The sequence below is a fragment of the Nomascus leucogenys genome, chromosome 9, assembly GCF_006542625.1.
Source record: "Nomascus leucogenys isolate Asia chromosome 9, Asia_NLE_v1, whole genome shotgun sequence".
Classification (NCBI taxonomy): domain Eukaryota; kingdom Metazoa; phylum Chordata; class Mammalia; order Primates; family Hylobatidae; genus Nomascus; species Nomascus leucogenys.
In genome coordinates this window covers 10750593-10778576 of record NC_044389.1, presented here as the reverse complement: position 1 = coordinate 10778576, position 27984 = coordinate 10750593, and the positions used below count along the sequence as shown (strand labels likewise).

At 41.7% G+C, this 27984-nt stretch overlaps 1 protein-coding gene across 1 annotated transcript in view; it reads right to left on the bottom strand.

The window, feature by feature from the left end:
* The window catches only part of FLT1 (fms related tyrosine kinase 1), a 195722-nt gene that overhangs the window by 39461 nt on the left and 128277 nt on the right, over window positions 1–27984 (bottom strand). The window contains exons 15-16 of the mRNA XM_003270218.2: window positions 17947–18078; window positions 5816–5922 (exon numbers count right to left, since the gene is read on the bottom strand). Coding sequence (XP_003270266.1) covers window positions 5816–5922; window positions 17947–18078 — 239 coding nt within the window. The remainder of the gene's footprint in view (window positions 1–5815; window positions 5923–17946; window positions 18079–27984) is intronic.

The window sequence follows — 27984 nt, the reverse complement described above, 5'->3', positions numbered from 1 at the left end:
CCTTACTATTCTCACACTACATTTCTGTAATGTGAGCTCTACCATCCTATCTTGGATAACATGCACTCAAATTCTCCGGTGACCTTATGTGTTATACTTGATCTTAAACAATTATATGATGGTCTTGCTAAAAAATGCAAAGCATTTTTATAAAGTCATTCCAAACAATGACTAAAAATAACTTTCCATGGCCATCTTGTATAAGCAGGAATATACATTACAGATGGGCCAACAGTGGGGTGCATTGTGGCTTTTCTACATATATAGGAAAAGCAAGAAGTGGCAAAGTAAACCCAGGATCCCTGGGGCACTGAAAGGCACATTTCTTAAGAAGTGTTTAAACTTCCAGAAGGCCTGACCTCTTAGTTGCTTCAGCTATCTGGAAAGGTTGTAGCTGAATCCTTAGTGAGATTGGAATAAGGTTTACCTTCTGTAAGAAATGGAAGTTGAGGCTGTATGTGGTGGCCTGTAATCCCAGCACTTTAAAGAGGCTGAGGTGGGCGGATCACCTGAGGTTAGGAATTCAAGACCAGCCTGGCCAACATGATGAAACCCTGACTCTACTAAAAATACAAAAATTAGCCAGGTGTGGTGGTACACGCCTGTAGTCCTAGCTACTTGGGAGGCTGAGGCAGGAGAACTGCTTGAACCCAGGAGGTGGAGGTTGCAGTGAGCCAAGATGGTGCCACTGCACTCCAGCCTGGGCAACAGAGCAAGACTCTGTCTAAAAAAAAAAAAAAAATTGATTATTTCAAAGGCCAAGGAGTAAATATGGTATAAGACTTATACACAAGCCACATTCTGAGTTCATTTGTCCATTGGTAGGATGTCAAGTGAGTAAGGCAGACATCTGCCTTGAAGTGCTTTTTTATCTTGGTAATGCAAATCAAGCCCAGAAAATACCCTTTATTTCAGATCATAGATAAGTGGATTTACATTTAATGTCTTAGATTCATATCAATGGGTGTATTTCCTGTTAATGGGCAAATTTCTAGAATTGATGACTGCATTTCTGCGGGCAGACTCTTGGATAGGATGGAAAGGAAGCATGTTTTCCCATATAACACTTGGCCAGAAGTTATGTAAACTTCATTTAAATGAGTTTTGGGGCCCTTCCTTTTGGTGCTTTTCCCTAAACGGGATCAGAGTTGGAATGGAGAAGACAACCTCTCCATACACACCATTTCACACCCACTCACATTCTTCAGCCCTTACTCACTCACTGTGTTCTGGGCTGTCACAGCTCACATCATCCATCACTTGCAATCATTCTCCTTCTCACAAAAATTATCACTAAAATGTGTGACAAATAGCTCAAGGCAGAAAGGTTTGCTTGGCCTCCGTCAAGGATGAGAAGCAAAAACCGATACGGAGCACGTTTGTCACGAACTGTGGTTGCCACTGCTGTTAGACTATGAGGGCCCGGCCTGCCAGACACTCTGTGAAGAGTATGAATTCCTATAACAGGGTACTAGGTGCCCATTAGAGAAGCTGCGGTAGTAGTAGGTTTTATGACTAAACTTTTCAATGTCCAATGTCCTGTATACCTGAGCCCTGAGAAACAATCTCCAATCCTTACAGAGCATAGGGTAGCTGAAACCTCGCAAGGGACATCTTGGGCTCATGCAGGATGTGTGGGGAGGCTGGCAGTAGTGTTGACAGAGGCAGGGGAATAGGCAGTGGTAGGCAGTCTCTCATGTGGCACCTATGGAATTTTATGGTTTATCTCAATAAGGCAGGTGAGAGGAGACACCAAACAAACCTTAAGTGAGGGCTTTGAGGAGACTGTGATAGTAAAACGTTAGTCGGCAAATATTTATTCTTTCAATTGACATTAACACTGAGCAGCTGAATACCTGGGTTTGAATCACAGGTCAATTTCTGCTCACCCACACACATAACTGGACAAACTGCCCTCTAACCTTAGTTTTCTTATCTGTAATAATGGTACTTATCTCATAGGGTTGTTGTGAATATCAAATGAAATAATACATGGAAGGCTATTAAGAGCAGGGTCTGGTATGTAGTAAGCCTCAATAAATGTTAGCTATAATTATAACAATAAATGTTAGCTATAACTATGCAGGGTGAGGATAGAAAGATAAAATGCCGTCTTTATCAATGAGGAATTTACATTGTCATTAGAGGAACCACACGGAAATATTTTGGGATGTCTTTTTCCTCTTTACCTCCCCCAATCCTTTTCAAATTTTACAGGCATTCTGTTTTTGAGATAATGATCTCTTACTCTCATTCTTTCTTATTGACATCAAAATTTCAGAGAATATTAGAAATAGAAGGGACCTCTTCAGTCTAGTCCCAATGTACCTTTCCAGTTTTATTTTTGTTACTTTTTATTTTTTTTAGATGGAGTCTCACTCTTGTCACCCAGGCTGGAGTGCAGTGGTATAATCTCGGCTCACTGGAACCTCTGCCTCCTGGGTTCATGCGATTCTCCTGCCTCAGCCTCCCGAGTAGCTAGGATTATAGGTGCCTGCCACCACGCCCAGCTAATTTTTGTATTCTTAGTAGAGACGGGGTTTCACCGGCTGGTCTCGAACTCCTGACTTCAAATGATCTGCCCGCCTTGGCCTCCCAAAGTTCTGGGATTACAGGCATGAGCCACCGTGCCCAGCCCCTTTCCAGTTTTATTTCTACTGTACTCCCCTATGCTAAGTAACCAGACTACTTCCCCGCTCTGGGGAGTAGGAAGGACTAGGGCGGGCTGTTTTTCTGCTTCTTTCCTTCCAGCTACAGCCTTCAAAGTCTGTCTCAAGCCTCGCTTTCTCGGAAGTTTTTTCTCCCCTTCTCCTCCTTTGAACTCCTACAGCCTTTGTACCTCCCTTGCAGATTTGGCAAGTTTTGCTTCTGTTAGATGTATTTCCCTATATGGTGTATCTCCCCTTTCCAAACTACTGTGTGACCTTTGTTTCCTTCTCAAGCAGTGGACTTAGTTGTCATGTCTCAAAATCAGTCACTCCAAATGGCAAAAGCCTGACGTTAAACATTTACCATAGAGGATGGCTGCTGGCCTTGTCTCTCATACCAGCACCATAAAGTATATCTTATTGGTTGTAAATATCAAATCTAAGGTCAACTAGCTTGGGTTCAAAACTAAGGTCCAACCATAGTGACTTTGGATCAGTTAACTTTATCTTGCTGAGCCTCAGTTGCCCTCTATAAAACGGGAATAATAATATATTTACCTTTTCATATTTTTGGAATAATTTATTGACATACTACATAAAGAGCTTCCCATAAGACTTGGCATATTAATAAGGGCTAATCTCTAGAAATTAAGGAGGCCTTCTGATACTTCTCATGTCCTACTGATTTTACTTCCCAAATATTCCTTGACTCTAATCATTTAGTCAGAGGCACCATAATTTCTTTCTTGCTTTTTTCTTTTTTTTTGAGACAGAGTCTCACTGTGTCACCCAGGCTGGAATGCAGTGGCGTGATCTTGGCTCACTGCAACTTCCGCCTCCCAGGTTCAAGTGATTCTCCTGCCTCAGCCTCCCTAGTTGCTGAAACTACAGGCAAGTGCCATCACACCTGGCTTATTTTTGTATTTTTAGTAGAGACAGGGTTTCACCATGTTGGCCAGGCAGGTCTTTTACTCCTGATCTCAGGTGATCTCCTGAGGCCAACACTTTGGCCTCCCAAAGTGTTGGGATTACAGGCATAAGCCACTGTGCCCGGCCACCACTATAATTTCTTTCTTTTCTTTTCTTTTTTTTTTTTTTTTTTTGAGACAGAGTTTCACTCTTGTTGCCCAGGCAGGAGTGCAATGGGGTGATCTCGGCTCACTGCAACCTCCACCTCCCGGGTCCAAACCATTCTCCTGCCTCAGCCTCCCGAGTAGCTGAGACTACAGGTGCCTGCCACCATGCCCAGCTAATTTTTTGTATTTTTAGTAGAGACGGGTTTTCACCATATTGGCCAGGCTGGTCTCGAACTTCTGACCTTGGGTGATCCACCCTGAGTGCCAGGCATCCCAAAGGCCACCACTCCTGGCCTGCCAACATAATTTCTTTTCTTTTCTTTCTTTCTTTTTTTTTTTTTTTTGAGATGGAGTCTCGCTTCGTAGCCCAGGCTGGAGTGCAGTGGTGTGATCTCGGCCCACTGCAAGCTCCACCTCTCAGGTTCATGCCATTCTCCTGCCTCAGCCTCCCAAGTAGCTGGGACTACAGGTGCCTGCCACCATGCCTGGCTAATTTTTTGTATTTTTAGTAGAGACGGGGTTTCACTGTGTTAGCCAGGATGGTCTCGATCTGACCCTATGATCCACCCGCCTCGGCCTCCCAAAGTGCTGGGATTACAGGCGTGAGCCACTGCGCCCGGCAGCCACCATAATTTCTTACCTGGACTACTATGAAGTCTTCTACCAAGTGCCTCTCTATTCACTCTTGCCCCCCCGGGTAGCCAAAATAATTTTTCCAGACATATATCTGTCACACTAGGCGCCCCACTCCCCCATCCCTGCCTTAGCCTAACATACCTTTCTTCCCCAAGGCTTCCCATTGATTTTAGAATACGGACCAAATTCCTCACCATGGCCTACGAGACCCTGCCTGGCCAGGCCTTGCCGCTTTCCCTTTCCATTCCTTGGCAGCCTCACCTCATACCTTGTTCATCCTGTTCTCTGCACTGTAGCCCTGGCCTTCTGTCAGTCTCTCCTTCTCACTGTGTTCCCCCTCCCCTGCCCAGCCTCCTAAATGCTCTTCCTTCTGCCTACAACACTCCTTCCTCTCTTTCTTACCTTAACACTCCTCTTACACATCTTTTAGGCAGCTACTCTTTCAGCTAACTCAGAGTTGCAGTTTCACATTTGTGTGGCTGATTAAAGCCAATCTCCTCTGACTGCTCACTCCAGCATCTGCCCCACTGTCATCAAAGGGCCTTGCACAGGGCCTGGCCTGCTGCACTGAGTGGGTATGCAGTAAATATTTGAAGCATGAATGAATGAATGAATAAATGTAAGCTTTTTTCTCACTGGATTTCAGAGAAGCAGATCATATTGCAGGCCTAAGTATAGAAATCTGATGTCCTGAATGCCAACCTGGACCTCACACTATAAAGAACTTAATTTTGTGGTGTGACTCAGAAAGTATAGAACAAGAGTCCACTTATTTTTACTTCCAATATGTTATGAGAGAATTCAAAGGTGGGCCTTTCCTTTTTTTTTTTTTTTTGAGACAGGGTCTCACTCTGTCGCTCAGGCTGGAGTACAGTGGCATATGATTCACTGCTCACTTGACCTCCCAGGCTAAAGTGATTTTCCCACCTCAGCCTCCCGAGTAGCTGGGACTACAGGTGTGCACCACCATACCTGCCTAAGTTTCAAAATTTTTTGTGGAGTCAGGGTCTCACTATGTCGGACAGGCTGGTCTTGAAATCTTGGCCTCAAGCGATCCTCCTGCCTGGGTCTCCCAAAGTGCTGGGATTACAGTCATGTACCACCACACCCAGCCTCTTTTTTATTTCTTAGCAGAGAGTGAGGGTTAGGAAATAAAGGTTTCACAGGTCCCATACTGACTTTAAAGACTCTATTAACATATTTTATATCAAAAATACCTTCTGTCCCTGAGAAGTATTCATCAGTTCATTGTTATGGCTTTCTTTTGAACACCCCACCTTGTGATTAGAGACATTTCAATGATTTATTTTCTTTCTGTGTTCACCAGGTCAGAGAAAGGAAGGAGAGGGAAGGGAAAGAAAGAGGGTCCAACATTTGTTTGCCTACTCTAGACATCATATCAGGCTTTTCAGAATATGTGTAAAAAGGAGCATAGAACATCATCTATGTTCTTACCCTTTTCATTTTTCGGATAAAGAGGGTTAATAGGAGCCAGAAGAGAGTCGCAGCCACACAGGTGCATGTTAGAGTGATCAGCTCCAGATTAGACTTGTCCGAGGTTCCTAGAGAGAAAAAAAAATCACAATAGTGGAGCAAAAAAGAAACTCTAAACTTAGAATCTTTGTGGTTTTATCAAAGAGGCTCAGTTTCCCTGAATGGTTTATCATAGTGAACCCAATCTGCCGCCACAAAATCAGTCCCTGGGACAGGTCTCTTACCTACTGAGCCAGGCACATACATGAACTCACATAGAAAAGGCAGTATACATGAACTCACATAATGAACTCACATAGAAAAGGCTTTCCAGAAATTTTGCTGTCAAGTTTGCAAACTTTGTAATTCCAGAAACAGCTAAGTAAAAATTAGAAGAGAAATTAAAAATGGGAAAAAATTAAGGCAGGAACAAAAGCCCATTAAAATAATGACATAAAAGGGCTTCTTTGGGACTCACAAAATTCTTCAAAGTAGATTTTTAAAATAAAAATAAATCCAGGACTGTCACAGTTGCCTGTTTGCTCCCTTTGGAACAGCCAGCCCAAAGCGCCCACATCCCACTCCCTGTGTCTACGGCTCTGTTTCTGGCTTCATCAGCCAGACTGGGGGGCCTGAGATAGAAGAGGCAATTGCTGGACCTGAATCCTTCCCAGTCACCTTCTCTATCAGAATCACAGAGATTAAAAGCTGAGCACTGTTCCTCCAAGACCAAAAAGAAAAGACATAAAGTATTCAAGCCATGCCTCCAGAGAGGGAACTCTGGAATTTGTAAAGAAATGCCTCCATGGGCCAGAACAGTATTGATTCTTGTGAGCAATTTCCCAGGAATTCTAAAGTAATGCCTTTATCTTTTAACTTAATTACAATGAGACAGAAGTGGCTGGGTGTGGTGGCTCGCATCTGTAATCCTAGCAGTTTGGGAGCCTAAGGAGGGAAGATTGCTTGAGCCCCAGAATTTGAGACCAGCCTGGACAACATAGCAAGATGCCTTCTCTTAAAAAAAAAAAAAGAGATGTGGTAGCACACACTTGTAATCCCAGCTACTCTGGGGGCTGAGGCAGGAGGATCACTTGAGTCCAGGCGTTCCATGCTGTAGTGAGCTATGATTGCACCACTGCACTCCCGCTTGGGCAACAGAGCAAGCCCCGGTCTCAAAAGAGAGAGAGAGACAGACAGATAGATGTTTATATTAAGGTGGGCAAAGGACAAGTGAAACTTTCTTTTTAGAAATAATGATGTGGATGAGGATCTAATTCGCTGAGCACTTATTATATTCTTAGCATGCAAAACTACCCTATGAAGTCAGGGGCAGTAATACTCCAATTTCATACATGAGCACTTCATCTTGGGGGCTCTCTGTTTCAATGCAACAAAGATGTATTGAGTTGTACTAGAGGCAAGTTTAGGGGCCAGAGGAGATAGAAAAATTAATGAGGGACAGTTGCCACTCTCAAGGAGCCCATTCAAACCTAACCAAGAGACTTAAGGCAAATACAGAAAAATTAGATTTTAAAAGATTCGGCAGTTGAGGGAATCTAATATATACTACTATCTAATAGTAATCTAATAATACTTTTTTGAAGAGGCGGGATTTGAAATGAATTTTAATCTGCAGAGATGAAGGCAGGGGAGGGCATTATAGGCAGAGGAAACAGTATGAGTAAAGACCCAGACCTGGCCAAGTGCGATGGTGCACGCCTGTAATCCTAGCACTTTGGGAGGCCAAGACGGGCAGATCACCTGAGGTCAGGAGTTCAAAACCAGCCTGGCCAACATGGTGAAACCCCGTCTCTACTAAAAATACAAAAAAAAATTAGCCGGGTGTGGTGGGGGGGCACTTGTAATCCCAGCTACTTGGTAGGCTGAGGCAGGAGAATAGCTTGAACCCAGGAGGCAGAGGTTGCAGTGAGCTGAGATCACACCACTGCACTCCATCCTGGGTGACAGAGTGAGACTCCATCTCAAAACCAAAACAAGACACAAGACCCAGACCTGGGAAAAGATAGGGCAGTATAATACAAGATACAGGACAGGACCAGACCATACAGGATTCTGAGCATCTGTGTGATGGGTTTGATCTAAAGGCTGCAGGCAGTTGGAGCCAAGGTTTCCTGCCCGAATCATAGCAAATGCACAAGCTGGAAACCTGAGAATAACGATAACTCATTGGCCCTTATTGAGTGCTTTCTATTCTAGGGACTTTTCTAAGGACTGACATGTATTGATTCACCAAAGACTCACAAAAATCCTACAAGCTAGATTATTCCCATTTTATGAATGAGGAAATTGAGACATAGACAGATTAAGCTCTTGCCCAAAGTCACACAGCCTACAAGTGGTGGAGCTGTGATTTTAACCCAGATAATCTGACTGCACATGCTTAACCACTAAGCTTCCAAGAGTATGCCACTTCCTCCTCTCTGATCCTTCCAGCCTTTACAAGCGCAGATTAATCACTTCCTATTGGCCATAGTCCCCGCCACAAAGTTATCTTTTAGTCTGGAGTGGAAACTGATATTTTCTCTCCATCCAGCCCATCACAAAGTCCTGCCCATTCTACTTCCTTGGATCATTAAATTATCAGCTCTCCTACCCAGCTGTGACTGCCTAAAATAAGGCCTTATCAGTTCTCACCAGGACTACCTCACTGGCCATGGCTCCCTCCAGTCTGTCCTCTACCTCTGCAGCCAGAGTGATCTTGCCAAATCACCAACTTAAAATCCCATTACTCTTCTGTCTAAATTCCATCGTCTGTTCCCTATCAGCATCAGGATAAAAGTCCAAATCCTTAAATCCTTTATGCCCAACCTTGCCTGTCTTTTCAGCTTCATCTCCTGCTATCCTCCCACTTGCCTCAGTCATGCCACAGTTCTTATAGTTTCTTAAATACACCAACCCTTCGGAACCTCCATGCTTTGGCTTTTGCTATTTCTCTGCCAAAATGTGTGCTTCCTAATGACTGAGTCCGTAACTTATTCACCCTACTCATCAGCTTGGGCGAATGAATGTATATATATGTTTTGCTTTACCTACCTCTAAAGAATTTCATGAGGGTTTTAAAGAGTTTAGGGGCCGGGCGCGGTGGCTCACGCCTGTAATCCCAGCACTTTGGGAGCCCGAGGCAGGCAGATCATGAGGTCAAGAGATTGAGACCATCCTGGCTAATACGGTGAAACCCCGTCTCTACTAAAAATACAAAAAATTAGCTGGGCGTGGTGGCAGGCGCCTGTAGTCCCAGCTACTCAGGAGGCTGAGGCAGGGGAATTGCTTGAACCCGGGAGGCGGAGGTTGCAGTGAGCCGAGATCGTGCTACTGCGCCATTGTACTCCAGCCTGAGCTACAGAGCGAGACTCTGTCTCAGAAAAAAAAAAGAGTTTAGGGTCACATCTCTGTTCCTGTGTATTACTTCATAAAACATATAGACCACCACCTCTATTGCAGATATGTTCCAGGTGCTGGTATACAGTTAGAAGAGAAAGAGCATGGTTGGAGCTCACAGTCTGGTATTCAAATATGAACTGATGAGCGTGTTACAAGTTCTGAGTGAAGCAGCAGAATGTAGGGCTATGGTTCTCTTGCTCACTGCTACATCCCCAGGGTTCAGAACAGTGCCTGGCTAGACATCCTGAAAATAGTGGTCAAATGAATGAATTGGCTTATTTGCTGCTTTGTCAGCTGGGCGTAAGTTTCCCTGAACCTCATGGGGTTGATTGAAAATAACTTCCTTAAAGAACTTTCTAAGTGTGATAACCTTTTCTGTCACTACACATCCTCACACTGGGAAGACTGTAAGCTCAAGTTCATATGAGTTTGGTTTCTTTCTCCACAGTGACAGTGAGGTTTAACGCGGCGTTGCTGTACACACATGCACACACACACACATGCACGTGCGCGCACACACACACACGCACACATTCTTGCTTATGCTGCAAATAAATTTTGTGGAATTTGATTGGGATTGGGATCCTCTCAGGACACAGTGGCCTTTGGCTGTCGGAGATGCTGATAGCATCTTGAGACATTGCACTGTCTGCATAAAACCTCTGCAGATGCTTCCCGCATGGAATGCACTGAGAGAGGCCCCCTTGATTGTGGGAACTTTCCTACTGCATTCTGTGGGACAGGAAGCTGACCCCCAAAGTCTAATTCCACAGTCCTTACTCAAGCAAAATTCATTTCAGTGGACCAAATGTGTTTGTGTGCAAATATTTACACATTTAAGGAATCAGCCCATTAAAAAACATCTTCAAGATGACCATTTATCAGGAAGGAAAGAGCTATTTAATATTAATAATGTTCAGTACGGCTTATTGAAAAATATTAGAATTTTACAGTATGTGCTGTAGTATCAATGCTTTATTGCATTTGATGGCTTAGTCTCTATCTCTGTTTGAAAAGCGACTGTTAGGACAGTCTTATGCTGGGTGACTGACTGAAGTGAACCCTTAGGTGTTTTCTCAGCAGTCAAACACACTGGCCTGACTAAACCCAGCTTCAACTTGCTGGTGACAGCTGATGAACTAAGTGCATGAGACAACCCAGCTGCACACAGGAGTGGAAAGAGGCCAGGGAAATGTGGGTGGGATTTGACAGTAACTAGGAGTTAGCACTGGGTCTCAGGGACATGGCTCCCGCATGATGTGTGTGAAAGGCCAGCATCAGGACACAGTACAAGGTTAGTTTTATTTGGGATACTGACAAGAATATAGCCAATTTGAAGAGTGTATGGTAACTGTATCTATGACAGACTGTTGACCTGGTTGCACAGAGCATTTCACGTCAATTACTCTCCCAGGCTTTATACCATCCCTTTTGGAATAGGGAGGGGAGATGCCACACCAGGGATGGTCTGAGTTCTGAAGGGGTGTGTATCTTGCCTGACGTCTCTGCCACTGCGCAGTGTCCTGAACTTTCCTGGTAGCAATAGTAGCTCTCTGTACACATGGCCTGGGCTGCATGGTCTGGCGGCATCACACCAGCCCTGATGTATGACACTGTGTGGCATCAGACTGCATGAATGGGTAGGCAGCAGAGCCAGCCAACTCAGCTCATGCAATATAACCAGACAGAGTTTCCCAAGGAGTTAAGGAAACACCCCAAGCAAAAGACCAGAGCACCTTGTCCCAGGGCCTGCCTTGACTTAGGGACCAAACACAGGTTTCATCGGGAAAGGGCAGGTACTCTGTGCGCCAGTTTCCTCATCCTTACAAAGTGGAGATAACAGCCCCTTCCTCACATGTTAATTGCGTAAACTTAGTGTTAGCTATTATTTTGAAGCCTGCTTGCCTGCCTGCCTGCCTGCCTCCCTCCCTCCCTCCCTGCTTGCCTGCCTGCCTGCCTGCCTGCCTGCCTGCCTGCCTGCCTTCCTTCCTTCCTTCCTTCCTTCCTTCCTTCCTTCCTTCCTTCTTCCTTCCTTCTTCCTTCCCTCCTCTCCTCCTTCCTTCCTTCTTTCCTTTCTCTCTCTCTCTCCCTCTCTCCCTCCCTTCCTCTCTCGCTCTCCCACTGTCTCTCTGTTTCTCCATCTACACCCCTTACTCCAACTCTTTTCTTTTTTTTTTTCCTTCCAACCCTTTTTTTTTTTTTTCCTTATCACTTTTTGGACCTCAAGTGCAGAGTAATTTTTTTTCATCCAAACACATTGCATGTATTATTTAATACAATTTGCCTTTTCTTTCTGAAACAAATCAGATTTGGACCTAAGTACTCATCAATTTCTGCAAACAACTGGTCCACCACCTCCCTGAGAAATTTGCCTGATCCTAGGGTTGGTTTAGGTGTTATTCTCTGGTTCTATTGTTATTATAATTTCAGTAACTACTTATGTGGGTTTATTGCCCATTAACTTATTAGGACCTCAAGAGAAGGACATGTTGTTCACTTTGAGTCTCCAGCATTGACTCAGAGGAAGTCTCAATAAAGATTTAGGTATGAACGAAAAGAAAATTACTCAGATGCACTTTGACCTGACTCTCAAGATCCCCGAGCAACATAAGCCACTCAACCAGTGCCATGTCCTTCTATGTAAAACCCAGTCAGCATAATCCAGGTAACCTTACTATGTGGTTTCTCTAGAGCCTATTGAAATGTTAAAATAGGCCTGCAGACCTTTATTACTGTGGATGAAGTTTTTTAGGAATCTATGTACACCAATTTGGAACCACTCCTAAGGACAGTGATGTATGGAAATGCTGTATTCCCATTAAATTTTAAGTACATTTTCAAGAGTACTGTTAAGTAAGGATATTTAAATTGCTATTATGTGACATTAGTTCTGGAACACATTTCTTTTTTTCACAAGTTAAATCCTTAAGTCAAACAGGAATTCTGTGGCTTAGAACACCTTTTAGGTGACCTACTGGTTAAGTCCAGGAAAAGTATAATACAGAAACTTCTGTTGAAACGGAATTTGGTATATCGTATTAACAAACGGTAATGTTAGCTAACACTTACAAAATTTTTATTATATGCCAGATGCTGTTTTAAATGTGTTAATCCTTACAACAACCCTATAAAGATTGGTATACCATCATTAGTCTGCCCATTTTACAATGAGAGACTGGAAGCACCAGGAAGGTAAGGAACTTGGCAAAGGTTATGCAGCTCATGAAGAGTGAGGCATCTGGCTTCAGAATGGGTCTTTTTAACCACCATGCTGTGCTACCTTAGAGTTGAGGTATAGAGCATAAAACCTATAGAGCAATAGAGCAGGATGGTTGAACATGGTTCCAATTCTCAGCTCTGCCATTTCCTAGCTGTGTAACCCTGGACAAGTCACTTAACCTTTTTGCGCCTAGATTCTCACTTTTAACTAACTGTACTTCCTTGTACCTGTAGGATTATTGCAAAACTTAAGTAGGATTATGGATGTTATGTGCTTAAAATAGTGCATTGCATGTTCTATAAGCTCAAGATATTAATTACATGGTCCCAGGCCCTCACAGAGCCCAGCACCAAGTTCCCTAGGCCTAACACCTACTTCTATGATACCCGATGCAGTTTTATTCCAGCCTAGTTTCTACAGAAGGAATTAAGATGAATATCTTTTGGGTTTGAATTATTTTGCCTCAAGAACTCTCTACAAAGACCTCAAATCAGCCTAACTGAATTCCATCACCATTTTTTAAAATTCTTCTTGATCAAGGCCAGCTTTATGTCACTGGTTAGATTTGAAGTATAAAGGCACGTGTATCCCTGTCCCTCAGCCCTCCTATTGGCATTAGTGCACAGCTGGTTCATCTCTGTTTTGAGCACTGCTCTCTCCTTTCTAAATAGCCAACACCCATGGGAGGCATAACATCACTCCCCAACATATTCATGCGAATTAGTTTATCACATCCTTTCTCAGTGCCAGGATAGTCATAGGAGTGAATTTGGGGCAGGATTCAGGAAGAGAGGAGCTAACTTGGAGGGAGGTCAGTCAGGGATCAGAGGAGGGTCAAAATGGAGAACTGAAAACTGATAGCTGGCCAAGGGCAATACAGAGGAGTGACTGAAGACCCACGGCCATATTGTTTTCAGTTTTTTCTATTATTGACTTTTGGGATTTTATTTATTAGGGAACATAGTGTCTACTTTTTACTGGATGAGTCTTTTCTCAAACAAGTGACAATGTGCAATCGTTTGCAAATCAGCCTCTAATGCCATGACCAGCATTTAGGCTGCAGGACCCTCATGTAGTCCTTTTGTGCCTTTGTGATTTTTGTATCTGTCAATCATCTTCAAAAAATGCTTAAAATGATAGTTATTCTTCTTCAAGTTGTCTTCTCCTATGTACTTATAAATGATACTGAAATATAGTAAGGCCTAAATCTGATATAAGAATGTTCTTGGCTGGGTGCAGTGGCTCACGCCTGTAATCCCAGCACTTTGGGAGGCCGAGGCGGGTGGATTACCTGAGGTCAGGAGTTCGAGACCAGCCTGGCCAACATGGTGAAACCTCGTCTCTACTAAAAATACAAAAATTAGCCGGGTGTGGTGGCACACGCCCGTAATCCCAGCTACTCGGGAGGCTGAGGCAGAAGAATTGCTGGAGCTCAGGAGGCAGAGGTTGCAACGAGCCGAGATCATGCCACTGCACTCTAGCCTGGCTGACAGAGCAAGACTGTGTCTCAAAAAAAAAAAAAAAAAAAAAAAAAAAAGGATGTTTTTATATATATTGTGGTTATTTGCAATAATAATTATAAAGCACAGCTTAAGTCCTTGGATGAAATTGTAACAGCCCCATTGAGTTCCAGGGCTACTGAGCGCTATGTTAATTTCAGAAATGATTTTAGTTACTAACACTTCTGTTGTCGGTTTTGATATGGAATTTCCCCTTTGAGAGCTTCATGTGTCCTCGTGCTGGCACTAGGTCCAAACCAAACAAGACCTGTGATTATTTAAAGAAGGTACTTTGACTCCACAGTTCATTCATCCTTTACAGATACAAAAATAACACATTGTTTTATCTGTGAGTATAAGAATCCTTTTTCAAAGGAAATAAAAAGAGCAGACAGTTTCCTTCCTGGCTAATTCACCAACCTCTTTAAATCTGTTAAACATAGCCACAGACACAACTTGTTCACTTGGTTTCATTTCCTAAACTCAATTTGACAAGATAGGTCAGTGTGAGGGTCCATATGCATCTAACAGGAAATAAAGTCTAAATCTAGGGAATGTTTCATAGCTACCAGGGTGGTAAGAACAATGACTCTAGAAGAAGAGTCCCATTTCAATTATAAAATTACTGAGCACGACCGTATTCAGCTGTTGTGAACAGCATCCTAGATCAAATTTTAATCCAGTGAATCCAAACTCCTTCCATTCAAGACACTGCATCTGACTCACACATGCAGGCCTTTCTAAGGTCCACATACCGTTAGCATTTAAAATGTCTTCCTGTGCAAAATTATATTCTTATATAGACTTCAAACCTGCCTCTTGGACATTTCACTATCATCTCCCTTCCTTGGTTCTACTTATCTTTTCTGGTATGTCAAAGAATGAGTTAAATGCCTCTTCTGTCAGAAAGCTCCTTAACTATTTTAAGAAAACAATCTTGTTACCCCCATGTTGTCTCTTTTTTGGACTAAGTATCCTCATTTTCTGGCACTATTCTATTCCTATCCAGGATATAGCTCTACTTATTTGTTTCTTGTATAAATGGGCACAATATTTCAGGTGTGGCTGGATGATTGCCAATCATGTAATCTATATTTTCAGCTAACTACTTTTTTTAAGCAAAAAAGGTTGGATATAGCCATCACTTTTATAAAAGAGAGCAAAGGAGGAGGCCAAAAAACTACAAAAAGCAGACACAAGACTTCAAAATCACGGCAGTTGGGGGCAATAATGAACAACATAATGGAATATATAAATATATATTCCATTATATATGCCATATATTATATATAGGTGGCAACCAATATGGGCAATTCAAGTGAAAATTACCTCCATTTTTCACAAGAGTAAATAATATGGCTAACAGAAAGGTTTAGAAATTATCAGTAATGCAGTATTCTTAACATCTGACTTTTCGGAAAAGCATAACATTAATGGGAAAAGGAATCAGCATAGGAAGTCTAGAGGCATGTAAACATGGGAGAAATGGAGAAAATAAAAATAACAGGATCACCAAAAGAGTGCTTTTGCTCAATTTTATCCTAAGTCCTTGCAGACAACTTCCTAAGGCACCTCAGGAATGAGAAGAGCAGAGGAAGGGTGGAGATATTCTGAGGTTTACGTGGACTCAAGTCTCAGCCTCACCACATCGTCATTGTGCGACTTTGGGCAAATTGTTTAACTTCTTTGAGTTTCCATCTTCCCACCTGTAGATTGAAGATACTACTATTGACTTCTTTAGATTCTTACAGGTTAATAGGATTAAGTATGTCACACGCCTGCACATAAAGGTGCTAAATAAATATTTCGTGCCAAGTCCTGGGCATGTGTACAGGATACAAAGATATGTCAGACAGTACTGTCTCAAAGTTTATAATTCGGTAGGGAAGAGAAGCGTATCAACGCCAAAATAATAATAAAAGGCAGAATAAAATAAGTACTGACTAATGATTCCAGAAGCGGGGAGTGAGAGAGCAGAGAATGAGTACCTGCCTCAGCTGTTCATCCTGGAGGATATTCCAGGGCAGAAAGCATTTCAGCTGGCCTGAGAGGATAAGAAGGATTTGGCCGGAATAGGGAATGGAGCTTATTCCAGGATGCACTAACATCACAAACGGAGGCCACACTTGGCGTTATGTGGCAAGTTGGGCTCACTAATGGCCAAAAGACTGACTCTAATCCAATCTGGAAGGCCCCACGGTGCTGCTGATCTGGCCTGGAGCAGTGAAAGAATAACAGCAGGCCTCCTGCAAGGCAGACTGCTGGCGAACAGAAGGGTGGTGGTTCTGAAGGTGGGGAGAAGAAACTCACAGATGTCGTAAATGCACAATTTTAAGCACACTGGCTTCTGAGAAACCCAGATCAACCTGGTAGAAAAGGGAAGGAAGTCAAGACTTTGGGGAGACCTACAAACATGCAAAAACGTCACTGCTTCATACCCAGGCTCCTCCCAGGCCATAAGAGTCTAGCCATTGCTGCCCCATATTCCCTGGCGGAGGGGTGGGGACAGGGGAGGGCAGTCATAGGGTGAGGGGAGGGGAGTCTGAGAAAAATTCAGTTTTCTCCTCTGGTCTGCCGTGACTAGACTGTATGAGAGTTAGGTGAGTCAGTTCAGTCCTCTCTGGAGGTTTATCACCGCTCTGTGTATCTCATGGGGTTGTTGGGAGGATACGGGGGAAATGACATTTGCTCTGAGGATTAGTGAGGTCTCCTTGCTCTCTGTGTTCCCTGGCCTGACACGGCCATTCCTGAGGGTTGTATGTCTGGGGTGCCTGTTAAAAGACAGATAAGCAGCTATCTGGGGAAGAAGATATTTAACAGAGATGCTAATAAACTGTTTCTGTATGAGCGAGCAGAAAAGTTAACATAATATTTTAGAACAAGGATTATTTGGGAGACAAAACCATTACTAAATGTATTTGGGGAATGCTACCCTCTCACTTTTTCTGAAAGTATAAATTTGTGGTAGAGTAGTTTCAGACTTTCAGGGGGCTCTTTAAAATCATCTCCTTGTGAAAGAATAGAGATGATGTTCTGTTTTAAAAGGGTTTGAATTCTCAGTGTTAAAATATTTAAGCAACGTAAGTTTCAGGGGGAAAAAGACTGAAGTACATTGCCTTCTTCCTAGTTCCTCCCCGCAAAATACTTGCATATTCTGAAGTCGACTGGTTAGCGTTTGGCAATAGTCTACTGAACAAATTCCATCTTTTCACGTAAAACCTCAATACGCCATAGATATTTACATCTAAGAGGTGCCAATCTGATATTTTATGATTTTGTAAATTTTATGTTTTGGATGATTCTTAGCGTTAGAGAATTGAAATTGAGGTCGAAACCGTTTTCCAAATGTAAGCCACCTGGCCATAGCCAGGGTAGGATTAGTCCTCTTTGTATTTTGCTGCTGAGCAAACTGTCTGAGACCTATAAAGAGGAAGCACTTGGAATATTTTTCTTAAATGTGGTCTGTTGATTACATGTTGCTTCTGTCTGATAATATATTACAGCTCACTTCATTTTAAAAGCCAGCTTATAAAAGCATTCGGAATAGCAGCATATGTCTAACTCCTGGGAATTAGAAAAGGAAAACAAATGAACAATTTTAAGTGTGCGAGTTCCCCCTCCTCACCTACCCCCCTCCCTTTTCTTCCTTTTTGGACGTCTCTCTCACAGGTGTGGACTACTCTGGCCACTCTCTGTGGCAGGGCATAATAACACAGTCAGAACTGGGTTTCCTTTCTTCTGGGAACGACTTCTCCCGCAGACACTGTGTTCAGATTTCGGGCTCTCGAGGATGGCCAGCCAGTGTCTTCACCTTCTGCTTTGCCAGACAGAACCAGACAGTCCCTTCCCAGAGTGGCAGGGAGAGGGGAGAAGGAGGTCAGGGAAAGGAACAGACTGGAGCGGGCAGCAGGAGACTGGGAGGTGGAAAGTTAAACAAACAGGGAAATAGATGTCTGACCAATTTCTTGTTGCTTTCTTAAGCAGCTGTTTACCTTGAACAGTGAGGTATGCTGAACTTTCCACAGAGCCCTTCTGGTTGGTGGCTTTGCAGTGATAGACACCTTCATCCTCTTCTGTGACTCTTTCAATAAACAGCGTGCTGCTTCCTGGTCCTAAAATAATTCCTGAGGAGTGAGAGATGTTTAGATTAGTGGGCCTGGATGACAAACAAAAAACAGCTACTTCTGTAACACAGCCTTCTTCCTATCATTATGCATTCAGACAAGGAAATCCGAGCTCTAGTGAACCTGGGGCAGGGTTGCTTATTTGTTTTCTCTGGGTCCAGGCTTTCTTTTTCTTTTCTTTCCTTCTTTTTTTTTTTTTTTACAGGCTTTCTAATAGCACCTTCACCACCCAGCAGAGCTGTGATCCCCAGCTTCAGAGTTGCAGATCCACCCACCCTGTAGAAAGAAACGCGAGGCAGCTGCCATGCCCAACTTGAAAGTTGCAGATATCAAGAAGGCAGCATATCTAATAATAACAACTATCATTGACTCAACACCCTCTATGTGCTCGGCACTATGTGACACACTTTCATACCTTGACATTTTCAACCAGCCTGTCAGCTAATATTGTCTTTCTTTTACAAATGAGGAAACTGAGATTCTGTGAGATTAAGTAACTTCACCAAGAGCATGCAGTTTCACTGAAAGCACATTTGTGGCATATGGGTCAAAGGAACTAGTATTTCATTTGTCATAAGGCCTGGTGAGTCAATATAGCCTAGCGATAAAGAGCTTGCCTGGGCTGTGTTTTAATCCATGCCTTAGCACTTCAAGCTTTGTCACTTAGGAAAATTACTTGATCTTTCTAAGTTTCAGTTTCCTGAATCTTAAGATAAAAATGAAAGTAATTCTTACTCTATAAATGAAAAAATAAATGGCAAGCCCATGGCACATACTAAGTGCTCAGTAAATGTAAGCTTAAGGGTTACTACAGAGGGCAGTGTAGTGGAAGGAGCCCCAAGAATTTTCAGACCCCTGAAAAGCTTCAAGACCTTGAAGCTTCAATACCTTGTACTATCACCAAGTGTCTGTTGAGTATTTACTCTGCCATCAGTTCATGTTACAAAACAAACAGCAGGCTAAGATGTGGGCAGGCTAAGACATGGTATCTGTTGAGAAGGAAAAATTAATTCATACCAAACACACACATTTACATTCTCTCTCTCTCAGACATGCTCAACACATACACTCACACACACAAGCCAGCAAATAGAAAATGTTTAATGAATGAGAATGAATGAATGTAGCACAGTATACCTAATTAAGTGGAATGTCTGGCACAGGGAAGGAGATCACTAAGGAAGGATGTACTTGGGGAAGGGTGCATAGAAGAGGTGGGCCTGGAGTTGAGGTTTGAAGGATTGTCAGAGGTGAAGTGAGAAAGGAAAGCATGAGAAATGGCATGATGTGGAAATAAACAGGAATTGAGTACTTGTTCCAGAATAGTGATAAAACAGGCCTGGCCAAACTATAGGCTGCATTTCGTTAGTTTAAATAGTTTGCATTTCTCCTGATTGTGAAAGATATACTCAATATAGAAAAGTTGAGAAATATTTGAAAGCATAAAAGAAGAAAATGTAATATTATGAAGCTATGATAATCAAAACAGCATGGTACTGTTATAAAAACAGATCCATCAACCAATGGAATAGGCAAGGGCCCAGAAATCAACCCAAACGTCTATGGTCAACTGATTTTTGACAAGGTGCCAAGAACACACATGGGGAAAGGACAGTCTCCTGAATAAATGGTGTTGGGAAAACTGGATATCTACATACAGAAAAATGAAAATGGACCCTTCTCTCATCCCTTATATAAAAATGAACTCAATATGGATTAAAAACTTAAATGTAAGACTAGAAACTATAAAACTACTAGAAGAAAATATGGGGGAAAACTCCATGATATTGGTCTGGGAAGAGATTTCTTGGATATGACCCCAAAAGCACAGGCAACAAAAGCAAAAATAGGCAAATGGGATTGCATCAAACTAAAAACCTTTTGCACAGCAAAGGAAACAATAGAGTGAAGAGACAACGTACAGATTGGGAAAAAATATTTGCAAATCATACATCAGATAAGGAGCCAATATCCAAAATATACAAGGAACTCAAACTACTCAATAACAAGGAAACCAATAATCCTATTTAAAAATGGGCAAAGAAATCAAATAGACATTTTTCAAAAGAAGACAGATGGCTAACAGATATATGAAAAAAATACTCACCATCTCCAATCACAAAAATGTAAATCAAAACCAAATGAGGCCAGGTGCAGTGGCTCATGCCTGTAATCCCAGCACTTTGCGGGGCTGAGGTGGGCGGATCATCTGAGGTCAGGAGTTCAAGAGGAGCCTGGCCAACATGATGAAACCCAATCTCTACTAAAAATATAAAAATTAGCAGGGTGTGGTGGCACAGGCCTGTAATCCCAACTACTTGGGAGGCTGCAGCAGGAGAATCACTTGAACTGGGGAGGCAGAGGTTGCAGTGAGCCGAGATCGTGCCACTGCACTCCGGCCTGGGTGACAGTGAGACTTTGTCTCAAAAAAAAAAAAAAAAAAAAAAGAAAAAAGAAAAAAACCAAATGAGATAGCACCTCACACCTATTAGATTAGCTATTATTAAAAAGATAAAAGATCATAAGTGTTGATGAGGATGTGGAGAGAAGGGAACCCTTATACACGGTTGGTGGCATTATAAATTAGTACGGCCATTTTGGAAAACCATATGGAGCCTCTCAAACAACTAAAAAGAAAACTGCTATATGATCTAGCAATTCCACTACTGGGTATCTACCCAAAGAAATTGAAATCAGTATGCTGAAGAGATGTCTGCATTCCCATGTTTATTGCAGCATTATTCACAATAGCCAAGATATGGAGGCAACCTATGTGTCCATCAATGGATGAATAGATTTTTAAAATTTGGTGTATATATACAATGGGATACTACAGCCTTAAAAAATAACAGGAAATTCTGTCATTTATGACAATATGGATGAACCTAGAGGACATTATGTTGAACGAAATAAGCCAGGCACTGAGAGACAAATGCTGCATGATTTCACTTGTATGTGGAATCTAAAAAAGTTGAACTCACAGATGTAGAGAGTAGAGTGATGGCTACCAGAGGCTGGGGTGGGGAGAGTTGGATACGGACAGGGAAGATATTGGTCACTGGGTACAAAGTTACAGTTAGATAAGAGGAATATGTTCTGGCATTCTATTACACAGCAAAGTGACAACAGTTAAAAATAATGCACGCTTCAAAATAGCTAAAAGAGAGGATTTTAAGTGTTCCCACCACAAAGAAATGATATTTGGGCTGATGGGTATGCTAATCAGGCTTATTTGATCCTTCCCATTGTATACATGTATTAATATTAAAACATCACACTGTACCCCATTCGTGTATATAATTATTATTATTTGCCAATTAAAGAAATGTAAAAGGCAGGGCACGGTGGCTCATGCCTGTAATCCCAGCACTTGTGGGAGGCCGAGATGGGCGGATCATGAGGTCTAGGAGTTCAAGACCAGCCTGGCCAATATGGTGACACCCAGTCTCTACTAAAAATACAAAAATTAGCTGGGCGTGGTGGCTTGTGCCTGTAGTCCCAGTTACTCGGGAGGCTGAGGCAGAAGAATCGCATGAAGCTGGGAGGTGGAGCTTGGAGTGAGCCAAGATGGTGCCACTGCACTCCAGCCTGGGTGACAGAGCGAGACTCCGTCTCAAAAAAACAACAAAAAAAAGAAATGTAAAAAACACACAAACTCCGAACACCTACAATCTCACCTGCCAGATGCTGTTTCTTTAGTCTTTCTAAAGTGTACTTTCTGAAAACACAGTTTGTTCATTTATATAACAAATTTTTTTGAGCTCCTACTACATACTAGACACTATTCTAGATACTGGTGATACACTATCAAGCAAAAGAAATCTTTGCCTACAAATTCTAGTTTTGGAGAATTACAAAGTGAGTATCAACAGATTAAGGTATTAGAGAAACCAGGGGAGACAACAGTGAATTAAGTATGAACAAAAGATCTGAGGGATGGAGACAAATTATAAGGGTAATAACATGCTTATTTTTGTAAGAAAGGAAATAAATAGCAAGAGTGGAGGATGAGCAGTATTGTCTAAAAAATTAAAAACACAAAACTTTGCTGATTTGATAGATGAAAATGTATTTGTATTTTTAATTTGTATTTTTTGAACATTTTTTCATGTGTGTATTAGCCATTTTTATTTCAAAAGACCTGTTTTGAGTAGGTGACTGGAAAAGGTGAATTCAGATTAAGGAGAGCTTTGAAATCTTGGTTGAGGAGTTTCAATTCCATGTAAAAGGAAAGAGAATCACAAAGATTTTTGAGCATAGTGAAAGCGACGTTTAAGGACGTACAGTCTAGAAGGAGAATACAGGCTGAACTGGAATGAGGAAAGCATAGCATCTGCAAGTCCTGCTCATCAGGCAAGGAATGATGAGGTCTCAAACCTGGATGGTGGGAAAGGAAGTAGAGAGGAAGAAATGGAAACAGACACTTTATAGAAACAACCCATAGGAATTGGTGCTTTACTGGATACAGCAATAGAAAAAGAGAGAGATGAGTCCAAGGTGATTCCAATATTTTAAACCCAGATAACAGGAAAAAAATGACAGCTCTTCCCCATAACCTTGGCTAAGTCACTTAATCTCTTTGGTGCTATTTCCTTACCTGTAAAATGAGAATAATACCTGCTCCAGCTATTTCATGATCAATTGAGATAGCTTAAATGGAAGCACTGAAGCGTTGAGAAGTATAAGATATAGTATAAGTGGCAATCACAGAAAATAAAAGTGTGGCTGTACAGTTGCTTGGGGTCAATGAACATTTATAATAGCAGCTATCTTGCTACCTACAATCATTACAATCATCTCCATTGCAGCAGATCTGAAACTCAGCCAATTTTCTATCACTCAAAGTCCAACTCAAGGATAGCATCATGGGCTAGGCACAGTGGCTCATGCCTATAATCCCAGCACTTTGGGAGGCCAAGGCAGGCAGATCGCTTGAGCCTAGGAGTTCGAGACCAGCCTGGGCAACATAATGAGACTCCATCTCTACTAAAAATTGGAAAAAAAACACAAAAAAACAAAAACAGGCTGGCATCATGAGCAAATAAAGTTAAAGGAGTTGGATTTCACTCAAGGAGAGCGTGTAATTATGAAAGGTGAGAGATAGTAGCCAGGATGCTCATGAGCTAACATCATCTGGCACAGATTCCTCTTTCTAGCCCAAGGAGGAGAGGAGATGGGGTGAGAAGTTGTCCAAATTCAACGGGCAAAGCTCTTCTTTCTGATGTGCCCTCTATTGTACTATAACAAATGACACGGAGACATTGATGCGTCCCCATCAGAATAGGCCACTCAGACGCTCAGAACCCTCATCAGGCCCTTGCTCATCCTCCGCTCTTGCATTTATTTCCCTTCTTACGAAAATAAGCATGTTATTACCCCTATAATTTGTCTCCATTCTTCAGATCTTTTGTTCATACTTAATTCATTGTTGCTCCCCTGGTTTCTCTAATACCTTAATCTGTTGATACTCACTCTATATGACCCAAACCGTAGGATACAGGCTCTGTTCTGCTGAGGAAAATACCTTTTTAAAGGGGTTCTATTTTTAGTTTAATTTTAATTTTTTTGACTGTGAGCACTTTCAAAAATGTTAAAGTGTAGAAAAAGTATAACCCATGTATCTACCATTAAGATGATCAGAGGTCAGCCCTTTGCCATATTTGCTTTAGGCAGACCCATTTCTGTCTTTTATATGAAATGAGATTTATAGATACTTTATCCCTTCCTTTACCCTCTCTCTCCAGAGGTACCTGAAATTGGTGTGTAAATTCTCATGCATGTTTTTGTACTTTTTCCACATAGGTATATATCTCTACAGAATACAGAATATTATTTTGTGTGCTTAAAAATTCTAAACAGGTATTACAGATTATATATCCTTTTCAACTTGATTGTTTTCCCATTCAGCAATGCTTTTATATTTATCCTTTTTTTTTTTTTTTTGAGACGGAGTGTTGCTGTCGCCCAGGCTGGAGTGCAGTGGCGCAATCTCGGTTCACTGCAAACTTTGCCTCCTGGGTTCAAGTGATTCTCCTGTCTCGGCCTCCCGAGTAGCTGGGATTACAGGCACCCACGACTGCATCTGGCTAATTTTTGTGTTTTTGTAGAGACAGGGTTTCACCATGTTGGCTGGTCTTGAACTCCTGACCTCAATCGATCTGCCGGCCTTGGCCTCCCAAAGTGTTGGGATTACAGGGGTGAACCACTGCGCCCAGCCCATGCTTTTTAATTGATGGCAAAATGATTGACGTGAAATGGTATCTTGCTGTGGTTTTAATCTACATTTCCCTGATTACTAGTTAGGTGAAATATTTTTATTGGCCATTCAGGTTTCTCTTTCTGTGAATTGCCTGTTTCTATCCTTTGCCCATTTTTCTATTGTCCTGTTTGTCTTTTTGTCAATGATTTTAGGATTCTTTAAATGTTTGGGATGCTAATTCTTTGTTGGCTTAATACGTTTCAAATCTTCCTTCATTGTATGAACAGTCTTTTAAATTTCACTTATGGTAATTTTTTTTTTTTATTTATTTACTTATTTATTGAGATGAGGTCTCTTTCTATTGCCCAGGCTGGACTGCAGTGGCAAGATCATAGCTCTCTGCAGCCTTGAACTCTTGGGCTCAAGTGATCCTCCAGCCTCAGCCTCCCGGGTAGTTGGGATTATAGGCGTAAGCCACAGTCCCTGCCATGGTGAATTTTTAATACAAAGCTTTGAATTTTTTAACATAATCAAATTTATCAGTATTTTTTTATTATACTTTTTGTGCTTTTTGTTATTTAAGAAATGTTTTCCTACCCTGATATCACAAAGCATTCACCTTGTGTACTTTCTTCATAAAATCTGTTTAAGAGATTAATTTAATATTTTGTGTTTTCTTATTTAGGTTTTTAATCTACCTAGATTTTCTTTTGGGGAGGGGTATGTGTATGGTGTGAAGTGAGAACCTAATTTTTACCATATAAATAGCCAATGATCCCAGCATCATTTATTGAATAAGATCTTCTTTTCCCACTAAGTTATTGTGCCATCTCTGTTCAGATACTGTCTGAATTTTTTATGTTGAAGCTCCCATGTATTTGTGTATTTATGGTTCTGTTTCTAGGCTCTTTATTTATTCACAGTGACCTATTTATCTATCCCTGTACCACATAAGTTAAATTATGATTGCTTGATAACATATCTTGATATCTGGTATTGGCCTGACCAGATCGTTTTCGAAATGGTCATGACTATTCTTGGCCCTTTATACTTCAATACTTTATACTTCAGATTTTCTTGTCAAATTCTGTAAAAAGCACAATTGGAATGTTTATTGGAATTCCACTGAGTTCATATTATATTATAATTTGGGGGAAATGGTCATATTTATTTTTAGGTGGAACCATATGGAATTGCCAATACTTTGACGTACAAAAATGGCAATACGGTTCTACCTAATAAGTGTTTTTATAGAAGAATATTGAGTATCTTTGAGTTATTTAGGTTTTCTTTTATGTCATTTAATAGTTTTATGATTTTCTCTTTAAATATCCTGTTTTTCTTTAGTTATATTTATTCCTAGATGTATTTTAATTTTGTTGTTATTTGAATTTTCTATTTCTATTTCTATTTGAATTTTCTCTTTCCTTTTCAGGTATTAGTCATTAGAACTAACATGTAGAACTCACTTTTTTTTTTTTTTTTTTTGAGGCGGAGTCTCGCTCTGTCACCCAGGCTAGAGTGAAGTGGTGCAATCTTGGCTCACTGCAACCTCTGTTCCCGGACTCAAGGTATTCTCCTGCCTCAGCCTCCCTAGTAGCTGAGATAACAGGTGTGCACCATCAAGCCTGGCTAATTTTTGTATTTTTAGTAGAGATGGGGTTCCACCATGTTGGCCAGGCTGGTCTCGAACTCCTGACCTCAAGTGATTCGCCCACCTTGGCTTCCCAAAGTGCTGGGATTACAGGTGTGAGCCACCGCGCCCAGCCAGAACTCACTTATAAACATGATACTCTGCTTTGTGTTTCTGAGATAGTTTAATCGTAGGCCTGCTTGCTTGCTTCTAAAGGATAGCCTAAGTAATTTCCATGTGCCTGTTTGTGTATTTCCTTGGCTTCTGTCACTAAATACAGATTCTTTAACTACTGAAGACATAACAATTCTCATGGAAACTCATTATTTATTTCTCTTTACTCTAAGAAGCTGTATCAGATGGACCAACAGGGCATAGAGTAGCACTTGCAAACATAGATGTCTTCAGGAGCCAGGCACGTAATATAAATGAGTTGGGGATAAAATAATGAAAAGGGGACTACGTCTCTGGAGAATAGAAGGCCTGTCTCCCACCTAAAAGCAGAAGCCTTTGCTTAGCTCCAACCTATTAAGAATTTGGGGATTTGAGTCTGGTGTTGTCTTCTGAGTTTTAGAAAGAAGGCAGAAATTTGAATTTTTTTTTAATGTTAAAGCTCATGATTCTTAAATGTTGGCAACCAGATCAACTTATATAGATCTACTGTGAAGGCCAATAAAAACATGGATGCAAGATATATTTGACATAACTTGACTTAGAGTATGTACATGGGGATAAGCTTTTATGTTGTTACTAAGCAAGGACCTTCATGATATGGCCCCTTCCTATCTTGCCAGCTTTGCTGCCTGCTGCATCCCTACATGTGTCTTTGGTACGAACCATACTAATCTATTTGCAGTTTGTTCTAAGCCTCAGTGACTCTGCACACGTGGTTCCCTTGATGCCTGTTTAACATTTGCTTGTTCTTTAATATTCAGCTCAGGATTAGCTACTCTGGAAAGCTTTTTTTTTTTTTTTTTTTAATTGAGATGGAGTTTTGCTCTTGTTATCCAGGCTGGAGTGAAATGGTGTAATCTCGGCTCAGTGCAAGCTCCGCCTCCTGGGTTCAAGAGATTCTCCTGCCTCAGCCTCCTGAGTAGCTGGGATTACAGGCGCCTGCCACCACGCCCAGCTAATTTTTTGTATTTTTAGTAGTGATGGGGTTTCAACCTGTTGGCCAGGCTGGTCTTGAACTCCTGACCTCAGGTGATCCACCTGTCTCGGCCTCCCAAAGTGCTAGGATTACAGGCGTGAGCCACCATGCCTGGTGGAAAGTATCTTCTGATGCTCTTGGACCCCATCTCTGTTACTCTTGCATCACCCTGTGCATGCCCCTACTCTGGCACTTACCTTTTTGTCATAAAATTGCTGACTTTCTTATCTGCCCACTCCACTGTGGGCTCCTGGAGAATGGTAATTCTACCTTATTCATTACTGAGTCCCCAGTGTCTAGTGCAGGGCCGATAGAGAGCTGACCTTCAGTAACTGAGGAAAATGACCACATAAATGAAAACGATGGAAAATGTCATGTAGAGGGTGGAGGAGGGGAGTGAGCTTTGCAATCTTTGTGGAATATGATGAAGCTAAGCTAGTTATTAGTGCTAACTCCCTGGGTGGTAGTATGGACTGATGACCTGCAGCATGCCAAGCTCACCTCAGAATTTATAAAATTCTGTCAGTTAATTTTGTCATCTTAAGGTTCAAAAAGCCTCACTTCCTGGAGCTTAGAATGCAAACTCTGGTGGTTCTATGCGTTTGCTAAAGCATTAGCCCCAAAAGGACAAGTAAAACCTTACACTGGGCTGTTTTTGTAGAAACGTGTGGTGTCCTCTAAGGTATCTGACGATGAAACTCAGTGTGAGGATTTGAATTACCTATTATGTTGGTTGCTAATGGAGGATGTGGATAAGTTTTTGACCATGATGGCCTAATTTATTCATGGGATGTAGTCTAAATTTTCAAGATGTCCAACTGTCAATTTTAAAGGTGTAATTTTCAAGGGACTTTGTAGATAGTTTTATTTCTTCCCATTATACCTTAAGGTGAAGGACAATCTTGGCATTTTATGTGTAAGCAC